The sequence below is a fragment of the Anopheles coustani genome, chromosome 2 (assembly GCF_943734705.1).
Source record: "Anopheles coustani chromosome 2, idAnoCousDA_361_x.2, whole genome shotgun sequence".
Lineage (NCBI taxonomy): Eukaryota > Metazoa > Arthropoda > Insecta > Diptera > Culicidae > Anopheles > Anopheles coustani.
The window spans coordinates 37,555,286-37,566,277 of record NC_071289.1 but is presented as its reverse complement, the minus strand read 5'-3'; the positions used below and the strand labels follow the sequence as shown (position 1 = coordinate 37,566,277).

The 10,992-nt window shown below is 42.5% G+C and overlaps 1 protein-coding gene across 1 annotated transcript; it reads left to right on the top strand.

The window, feature by feature from the left end:
* The first annotated feature begins 7,978 nt into the window (after positions 1-7,978).
* Positions 7,979-10,102, top strand: LOC131261881 (stress-induced-phosphoprotein 1). Its single transcript, XM_058263730.1, has 2 exons — positions 7,979-9,183; positions 9,264-10,102. The coding sequence occupies exons 1-2, from the start codon at positions 8,276-8,278 to the stop codon at positions 9,334-9,336; spliced, it is 981 nt and encodes a 326-aa protein (XP_058119713.1). The 5' UTR covers positions 7,979-8,275; the 3' UTR covers positions 9,337-10,102.
* The last annotated feature ends 890 nt before the right edge of the window (positions 10,103-10,992 follow it).

Sequence of the window (10,992 nt, the reverse complement as noted above, 5' to 3'; positions counted from 1 at the left end):
AGGGCGATCCCGATTGAATCACAGCGGCACGGCGGTTTTGCAGGAGATGAAAACTAAACTATGCTTATTGATAATCTTTAATTAATCCTGCGGCGGGCAAACAGTGAACTGATTATACGGACGAATTCCCGGCGAGATAACGGTGCTTTCTGTTCCGGATTGTGCCGGATTGGGACGTGATTAGTGCGACTATTGACGTATTGATCTGAAAACTTGGCGAAAGGATATGATGAAAGCTTATTCAACGGAAATAACATGACTTTTACCTCCGAATGGAATTGTCTTCATTATCGCGTGTTAGCCAAACAAACTTTGGGGGGATGTACAAACTAGCATAATATGAAAAACAGTGTTTGATTTAACAAACAGCTTATATATTAACTTTGAAGAATAATGCAAAATGAGAGAAAACAAAATAAAAGGAAAAGAAAAGTGTACTACACTAAGTTTATATTGTTGCGAAGTTATACGCGATATAAGAGAAATATTTTTATGATTAAAATTAAACTCATTGATAATTGTTGGGATAGATTTCAATCGTAATTATGCATGTATTAAAAAGCATGTTTCCAAGCTTAAACTTTAAATTTACATAGCTTTGTTTTCAAATGTACTGTTCAGGTATACTGATATTGTGTTGGTTACTTAAAATTGATCTAGGGTTTCTTATATAATTTTACAAATTCGAAAAGGATAATCTTCATATAGAAATGTTTTTACACTCAAAAATACGTTTGGCGAAATGGATTTGGTTTGGATTTCTTTTAAAATGACTTATCAAGGAGAGAATCATGACAGAGTTTCTTCATGCTCGTGTTTCTCGTTAGTTGAAAGATAATTTTGATCCTCTTGAAAACTAGTAACGCATATTTTCATTGTTTTATTTAAAGTTTGAATATTAGATCATCTTTATATTTTTTTAATTAAATGAGTAAACAAATCAACTACCTTACAACAAACTAAGAATCAAGCCGAATAATTTTATTACGACCCTTTGCTTACTTTTAACAACCGCCAGTAATGTAAAACTCCTTTCGCGATCCACCCCCGTTTGAAGTAATGTTACAAATTTGCTACTCTTAAGCATCATTATTATTTCATACGACTACCATCTACTCTAATGTCTGCATTACACCACGGATCACATCATGTTGCGCATTCAACCCAGACCCCCAAAGCCTTGTTCGCAACGACGTTCGCTCACAGTGAAAGTTACCTTTTAAATTATACTCCTCCGGGATGCGTAGGTACCGGCTGCCCAACTTTTCTACCGAGAGATCTGCCACCATGGATCCGTGGATCGTCGTGTAAGATCTTCAATTTCACTTCGAGCTCAGTTTTGTCAAGCATTATCTGACTAACAGCGTAATAAACATATAAACAATATAATATCACTTATGCTACCCCACCCGGGGGGATGGCCTTCCTTGTTGGTTCTTCCGCGTTTCGCACACGGAACAAACGGTCCGGGGGATGTTTTCCCGGGACGAAAGAAGCTTTTTACTATCTGTCGTGTGTTTCGGTGTGTTCCTGTCACTATCATCCCCGTTTCCGGGTTCCCGTGGATAAGCGCCCGGCAGACAAATGGGAGAAAACTTTTTTTTCGGAACGCGTCCCGCCAGAACGAGTGAAAGCGCTCGTGTTTATGTTTGTGTGTGCATCGGGGGGGGAGGGGGCACAGGTTTGGTGCGGTCGAGTTCTACACTTTCGGCAAAGCGCCATTGTTCAAGTGCCACCGCCAGTACAGCAAACATAAACACACGCGGCTTCGTGCCGAGAGCATCTAGCGCTTCTGGGGAAAGTTTCAACTGCATTCAACACTTTGCACAATGTCCCCCGGCTTCCTCACCCACCCCGTGCGACCGCCTTTTGGCACGAGCGCTCGCCGTTTTCCCTACATGTCGTGTGTAAAGTTTTCTATTTGCAACTACGGCAAGTGAAAATCCTATCTGCATTGGATTTCAAAAGTTAACTGAAATTTCAAATAAAACGTGTGATGTGCATGTGGAACTGGAACCGCAATTCACACCGCTGATACCTGAGGCATGGCGTATGAAGCGATGTTTCATTAATGTTGGACTCCATTTTCACCCGAGTGGCTGGTGGAAAGTTTTCACAGCCAAATTAAAAACACCCGATAGTCTCAATTTACCAACAACTAATGAACAGTCCAACACCGTTCGATCGACCATGATGGCATGAACATTCGACGAGCGGTCTATGTTGGCACCACCGGATGTGTGAGGCATGGCCGCCTGTCTTCCAGGAGCGTACGCTCGCCCTGGAAAGCCCCTCGGGCCGTGTTCAGCTAGGTACAATGCTCCGGTGTTGTAATCTTTGCCATCGGAGCGTCAGCTACAGAGCTCCCGTAAAATCTTTCCCATTTGCAGCGTCCTGTCGGAGCCAAAACGGAGCTGGCGAGAGGGTAGGAACATGGGAGGAAGTATGCCTGAGGTGAACATTTTTACCCTCCTCTCCCAGTTGCCACAGTACTTCCTCGTCCCGTGGAACATGCGCCAACAACAAGTGCATGGGAACGGCTCGGAATGAAGCAACAGCATTCGGGCGCCATAACCAAATCAGCCACTGCTTTTGGGATAGCTTGAGTGTTTTGCTGGTTTTGTGTCGGGTTTTTCTTCCCTCGGTTCCCGGGTTTCCAGCAACCGAGGTGTGTAACCACCGACCGGGCGACTACCGCTGTTCGTACGCTTGCAGCTGCGTTCCCGTCAACGTCCTGCTGATTCCGAAATGATCTGCATGTGTGAGCGGAGGGAAGTTCGCTGGAGTCGGTGAATAAAATGTTAAAACGTTGCTGTTGTTGTTACTATTTCTGGCGCTCTCGGCTCACGGGGATGATGTTCTTTCGCATTCGGCGGCCATCACCCACGTACGGCACTGCAACGTACACGCTGCTACGATACCAGAAAATGTGTAATTTTGTTGTGCCAACGTCGACTAGCGCCACCTAATTCGCCCGAAGCCTTACTCCGGCCACTAACACCTAGCGCTTGCCGACGGAATGCGTCGGTTCGGTACATCTGCATCTTGATGTTTCTACCTTTCCTCGGATCCTGTGTTTTTTTTATCATGTTTTTGGTCGGCGCAGTTGCATCCCGACCGTTGAAGGACGCGTTGGTTCCTACGGCCAAAATAAGACGTTGGGCAGAAGGCAGAATGTATCCTTTAAAATGAACGTCGCCACACCCGCGGCCGGAAAAGCGGTGGTGCCGAAGCTGCATTCGACGTTGGTGGTGTTTTGTTAATGAAGAAATGCTTATTAGTGCACGCTAGTCGGCGGTGGCGGATCCGTTGGCTCGGAAAGAAAGTAAATTAACGCACCGCGAAGCAGACACAGCAGTCGTTTTCCGGCAACAAGGTAACAACAGATAAACACACCCCCTCCGAGGCGGGAGTCGTCAAGATACTCGGCTTACAGAGGCGGCCAAAGTTTCCAGACAACTAATTATCAAACTATGTGGAACGTACGGAATTGTTGCGAACTAGATCGGTGAGAAACAGTTTGTGCACTAATTAGGTGTTAAGGTGGATATGGTACCCGAATTAATTATTCATCGTCGCTTCCTTCCGTTTATTAAGTTTGAGAAGCAGTGTTGTTAAAGTTAAAGTTAAAAAATTGTTTACGCATGTCAATATTTATTTTTTTTTTATTTTATGCACCTAATGCATTCAGAAAACAATTTATCGTCCTTAACATCATATTAAATTGTAAAGGATCAACTTAATCATATTCATACTTCGGTTCTTGCAAAACAATATGTCGCCAAAAGCCTCGCATAGACTTTTTAATAGTTTAATCTTATTACAAACATTTCTAGTTTTACAGATGCTTTAACACTAGATTCGCCAATCAAACATAATCAATCTTAAATCGGTCAGGAATTTATATGTAGTTTGTAGTTACTTTGTAAATCGAAAATCTCTTTTTCAAGCAATGATATTCGACAAAATAGAACGCCTAGTTTTGAATTATTAATTTATGAATAATGCCTAAACTTTGAAAAACATTTGCTATAAATTAAGGAGTGATATAAATTTAAAATATAGCTCCAAATTAGGGCTGGAATTCAAATTATCTTATGATTCTGTTCCGAATCCTAAATTTAAGATGAAATTGGTCTCTAAAACAAATTCAGGCATATAAAATAAAAACACCGCAAACCTGTAAAAGCCTTCCCAACGCATTATCGGCACAAAACGCCACCGAGAAACAACGCGACTCCCCGAATGGCAGCCAAAACCGAAAATTGAAAGTCTATGTTCGCGAGGCGTTAAGAAAAACAAACTCCCGAGGGCTTTGCGCGTGCACGTGCGAAACAAAAACAAAATATTAATGCATTTCCGGATGGTTCGTAAAAGATACCGCTCCGAAATAACTAGCATCGGTGGCCATAAATAACTGCGTATGAGTTGCTCGCTGCTTTGTAGGAAAATCGATTGAAAAAGCACCCTCGGGCGACGGGGGAAAGGATGCGTGGACGGGTGAATCGAAAGCTTTTTTGTTGGAATGTTCGAATAGGATCCCGCACCATCCCCCACTCACTCCTTGCTCACTGATTATTAATATGAACAACTATTTGGTGCCCACACGCCGGAGCTCGGACCGGAAAAGCCATTCTAAAATGTTCCCACTGGCACCTGATCTACATAACTTATTTATGGTGCTGTTATTGTTATTCTGTGGACGAATCAATTCCTGCATAAAACTATAAATATTATTTTGTCGCCTTTGCGGATCGGTTGGCTCGTTGTTTCGGTGCGAAAACGGGACCGGGTTCGGGTAAACCAGGAAATAATGTTAGTTTTTCGTTTCGTTACTTCGAAGTATCATTTGCTCGGGTCTGAAAGGGTGCTTTTAGCCCGCGGGGTGCAAATAACGGGCCAATTAATGCACTCGGCACCGTTCGATGCCCTGGGAAATATTTCAATTGCTTGAATGCATTTTTTCCCATTGTTCCCACTACTCCATTCGCGATCGTAAAACTTTCGACAAACGAACGTGAAACATTTTAAACTTTAATGAAACAAAATAAACACGCAGTGAAAAATTCAAAATCATGCACTACTGCAAAACCGCCACGCTGTGCCGAGTCGGGAGCAGTATACCGATAAACGGAAATTAAAAGTAGCACCAATGGCGGACGAAACTGCATACTGCAATTGTGCAGGTGCACTGCACTGGTGTTTATCATCGTCGCTCTAACGTGCACACGCTGGAATACAAATGCCGAAAGAGCCGAACCAACAAAAAAATGGTGGGGAAAAATGACTTTCAAAAATCGTTTGAAAGCGGAAATGCCACGAGCGGAGCACCAAACGATGAACATGCGCTGAGAGGGGTACGACGGAATGAAATTAATTTATTTCAACTCACTATTAACGCTCTCCGCGGAATGTTGTGTGCTCCATTTTCACCACGCTGGCGCCACTGATAGGAAAATCACAATGACTTTCACAGGGCGGGGGATGGGGAAGGGAATCGCACTGGGAACGGTGTATGCAAGGACAACTGTATGTGTGCACCCCGCGGGCTGCAGGTGTAATTTAACGCCTGGTTAAATGCTAGAGGTTGATTAAAATTAAAGCATCGAGTTGCAACACTCGTAACGATCAAGCTCCAATTCGTCCACCAGAGGACTCCCGCTGGTGTGTAATCATATTATCTCCCCTATCACTGTGTGCACATATTCGGTTTAATTATGACCTAATGCGCCCTTGGCCACAGGGTATCCTGTGTCCCGGAATCGTCGACGTCCACATCCGGTCCACAGCTGGTCCCGGCCTTCCAGAGGCAAGTCCTTTTCAAGTAGCCGGCAAGTGATGCTACTGCCCGATCCCACCCGGCACTCGGCAATGATGCAGAAAATACTTAATTGAATCGGTGTTTGGTCCTTTATTAATACAGCTGTGGGAATTTGGGTTGGCGGGGACCATGTGTGCGTGTATTTATACTTTCAATTGACAACCGACTGGGATTAGGTTAATCACCGGCGTGCACCACCCTAATCATCGGACTATTCACGCCGATTAAGTTTATTCACAGCGAAAGTTTCATCAACCATCAACCTCCCAGTATGACCTGCCAACGGACAATTGTAGACGTCCATCCAGCATTGAGGTGACACTCAGGGGTTTTAACTAACTCTCACACAATGCCGACACTTTTCGCTTAATAAAACACCCGTTGTTAAAGATTTTTCTTTTCATAAATAATGTATTTATGCTGGGTTTAAAATTTACATTACATAAAACCCCTATAGCTTACAAGCTGGGGAATAATGAACTATTCTCTTTATCACTACTTTAAGTTGTTTTAGTGTAACATTGAGTCTATGAACTATCGTTTTGTTTTTGACATTATCATTCAGGTATTTCCAATTCGAAACGAGCTTAAGCTGCTTATAGAATATGATTTATTGACCCATTTTATGTCTTGCTTAACTACAAGTTTTATTCGTCTGATTGTTCTAGTTATGCGCCGCACCACGTACGCTGTTTCAATGTGGTTATGCACCATTAGCACGATGACATTCCCAAAACGCAGTCTATCATAGGCTGGATCTGGCACCAAGGGCTAAAAAATAGGTTACAAAACTTTATCGACATGCCCAGTTACCCAGTACCACAAACGAGAAGTGGCAAAGCAAAAATACACGATCTCCATTTGGTCCATTTTGGTTTTCCACTTCGACCCTAAAGGCATGTTATTTATTCAGCTCTTAACCACAAATACATTTCAGTCCAGGAAAAAAACACACAAACGTGAATGGTGTGGTGGACTGATAACACGATTTGGAGTTGGTGCAGATAGTTAATAAAAAAAAACGATGGGGCTGACGAAACCAATGCCCTGCGATATTGCATCGTACTATAATGAAGCAGGCTTTAAAAATTGACAAAGGTTTGCAAACAAAAAGGTTAATGTTTTATTACCATCCAGGTTACAATAAAGATTTATTTTATCCAAACACTCAACAAAGGAGGGAAACATAGAAAACAATTTGGAAACATCAAGATTTTAACGTATGGCGGGTTTTTTTGTAGATTTTTGCTCTTCATTTGGATATTATTGAAATGAGGTGCAATAATAGAAAGAAATTCCAATGCCGTTAAATTTACTCGTGCAACCCAATGACAAATTATGTGTATTGAATTGTTTAGTAACCAAAAAAAATGTTTATTCAACCAATTATTCAATGATGGAGACGCCTGGTGCGCCACGACATCCTGAGGTAACGCAGAAGTTTTTAGAATTGAACTTGCAAGGAAGTAACTTTTCACAGTTTGAAGCCTAAGCATGTGTTAGTCAAAAGCACTGGAGATATGACAAATTGAACGAACAAAATATATTTACGAAGTAAATCTAGCGAATATAAGGAGCGGCCAATCATTAATATTATCGCCAAATAAAGTGATGGATAAACATGACTAGTCTTGAAACAGATCTTTGTATAACAAATACAACGCTTTGCGAAAATGTTACGTTCCAACCAAAACTGGTTTGCAACAAGTTCATAAATTTAAAAAAGTCGGTTGAAAAATCATTGTCCATTTTTTAAAATTTGACATATAAATATGCAACCCAGTGTAGCTGTCAAAATGAACGGCAGGTTACTGCAACAGAGCAAAACTACAAAAATTGAGAGCTTTGCTTCGTTCTGGTAACCTTGTGCGAATTTACTAAAAGCTGGTATTTATGACATACGCGTTTGAAATTCTATAATTAATTTAACTAATATTTTGTACTACAAATTCGAGAGGTAAATCAATTAAATTACAATTTCAAGAACTTTCCTATCTATGTATCTTTACCAACCGACGATTCGAACAGCGGAAACCGTCAAAAATGACATTTTGTAAAACTTGTCAAAATCAAGATAAAGAGCTCAAGAAATGCTTCGTTCCAGTAACCTTAACTGCAAAACATGCTTTTCGTTCTCGATTGTTCCACACATTTCACGAGAACACCAGTTCTAGATCTTGCAGCTGACGGTGATTTTACCATTTCGGTGCACAGTTAAAAACCAATAGTCGACGTATCGAGAAGAATTGCAACATCACGGACGTGTGTTCGGTGATACGATAAAATAAAGAAAAGTTGAATCATCGACGTAACAACTCAACGTTTGGCAGTGTAACGAAGCGGAAGAAAAAAGAAAGACCGGGTTTACGGAAAGTGTGGTATTTTCTCGTTTACTCGCTATCCTTTGTCCATCGCATTACCGAGCAGTACCGCACAGTGATTTGAAGGCCAAAAATGGCAACCTCTGAAGAAAATAAGGCGCTGGCGCTGAAGGAAAAGGATCTCGGCAATGCGGCGTACAAAAAGAAAGACTTCGAAACAGCGCTTCAGCATTACCGGGCCGCCCTGACGCACGACCCTACGGACATAACATTCCACAATAATATTGCGGCGGTGTACTTCGAGCAGAAAGAGTTCAAAAAATGCATCGAGGAGTGCGAGAAGGCGGTTGAGGTAGGTCGAGAGAACCGGGCCGATTACAAGCTGATTGCAAAGGCGTTCACGCGCACGGGCAATGCTTACCGGCGGCTGGAGGATTACAAATCCGCCAAGACCTACTTTGAAAAGTCACTGTCCGAACACCGAACACCGGAGGTTAAGTCGTTACTAAGCGACACGGAGAAACGAATCAAGGATATGGAGCGTCTGGCCTACATCGATCCTGCCAAGGCGGAGGAAGAGAAGGAGAAGGGTAACGAGTTCTTCAAGAAGGGCGACTACAGTATGGCCGTGAAGCACTACTCGGAAGCGATCAAGCGCAACCCGGACGACGCGAAACTGTACAGTAACCGTGCGGCTTGCTATACCAAACTGGCCGCCTTCGATCTCGGGCTGAAGGATTGCGAAACCTGCTGCCGGCTGGACGAAACGTTCATCAAAGGATGGATCCGCAAGGGTAAAATCCTGCAAGTGATGCAGAAGCCCTCGGAAGCGCTAACTACCTACCAGAAAGCGCTAGAAATTGACCCCAACAATGCGGAAGCACTGGAAGGATACCGGGCTTGCTCGGTGGCCGTGCATGCCAACCCCAAGGAGGTCATGAAGAAAGCCATGAACGATCCGGAGGTGCAACAGATCCTGAAAGATCCGGCGATGCGCGTTATCCTAGAACAGATGCAAAACGATCCAAAGGCAGTGCAAGAGTACGTGTGCCTCGGTTACAGTGGACCAAAATGCATTTTCTAATGTTTACCTTTTCTTTTCTTTTTACTGCTCATTTCAGGCATCTCAAAAATCCACAAGTTGCTTCCAAAATACAGAAACTTTTGGAGTCTGGAATCATTCAGATCTACTAAAAACGCTTATCGAACGCGATGGTATATGCAACGCATCAACTCTAATATCCCCGCTCATTCTCTACTGATACTACAACGATCCCAATCCGTACGGAAAGCGTGCTAGAAAATCGAAACAAGACCACACCATGACAAACACCGGCGCAAAAGGGACTGAAATTCGCCCTCCAACTACTGTTACATTGGGACATGTGTCTTAATTTAACATGCGGAACCGGCTTTTAACCAACATAAAGTCCTAGGGGGAGTTTTTGTTCGTTCCTTTCTGCGCATGTGATTGTTTACGATAACAGCAGGAGACCGGGATAACGGAAGGTTTAAACCATTGCCGGATGGTCGTTTTTTCGTTTAAATTTTACGTACCCTTAGTTCGTTTGGCCATTGAGTTATGGGTTTTCCTAAGAGTTCGTCTTGCGAGCGTTTGTTTCAGTGTTTATCCTCACTTCGCCATTAAGTTTGCTATTGCGTAGTTGAAAGAATATATCATCAATACAAAGGCTAGAGCGCTGTGGCAAGCACGGAGAAGGAGGTGCCCAATCTTTCCGACGTTCAGCCGCACTATTGCACCGCACCGCAGAACCGCCTAAGAACAACTGTTAAGAATCCAACTAAGCTTAGGGATACGTAAAATTTACTAATAGTTCAGTAACAATAAAACTATAAGGAAGCGATGATGATAAGAGAGTGCGCCAGTTTGAAAATAAAAATGTAGTGGTAAAAGGCGAAATAAAGGAAAATAAAATATTTCTACAACTAAAACCGCATTCAGTAGGAACTTTGTTTGTCTCGTTTTATTTTTAAACTATTAAACATCGGGATGACCGTTGTTGGTGTAAGTCTACTATAGTCTTCGGGTATAAAATTAGATTTACCGATCGAGAACGTAACCGTGATCTGGCAGAAAACTTGTTTATTGCGCCTCTGCATTCGAATTTTCCAGATTCGTAAAACCACAACGTTTAGATTAGGTAAAAATAGACGTGTCCTTACTTCTTGTCGTAACGACCGTCTTCGGCATTGTCTATCCGTTAAGGGCTTACTAGACTTTTTTCTTTTGTGTACGTGGATAGTTAGGCCTCTCATCAGTCTCCACGTCCGTGGGGAGGGTCTTTCACGGTTGGGATTCAAACCCACGCCGTCCAGGGAGTCCTTCGGCATCCGCGTTCTGATTTTTTAACCTGCGTAACCACTCGGCTATCGCAGACCCCCTGTGTCCTTTTTATTGTCCATTTTTACCCTTTTACCATTCCGGCAAAATTCAAACTAAGCCTTGCAAGCCGTGTTCAAAGCCGGCTACACCTGCTGTAAGACTATTTGGGTTGGGTGGGGGTTTCATTCGAAACTTAACTGGTTAATTAATATGTAAAAATTCATTAACCTGTATTCAACCTTCATTGCATGATTAGTTTAAACCGTTATGTTCTTTTAAGCGTTAGCGTTCATATATTCGAATGAAGAATGCATGTGTCACGCTTTGCATATCTTCATGCGCAACAGCGAGCAAGTAGGAAGACGATATTTTTTATCGATTGATAAATCCGCAAAGAATCATGGATCACCAAAGATTAATGAATCTTTTTCAATTTTTCCTTCATTAAAGATTCACATGAATAAATTTCACCCAAAGATTCATAAGATCCAACTCTAGTTTTGTTT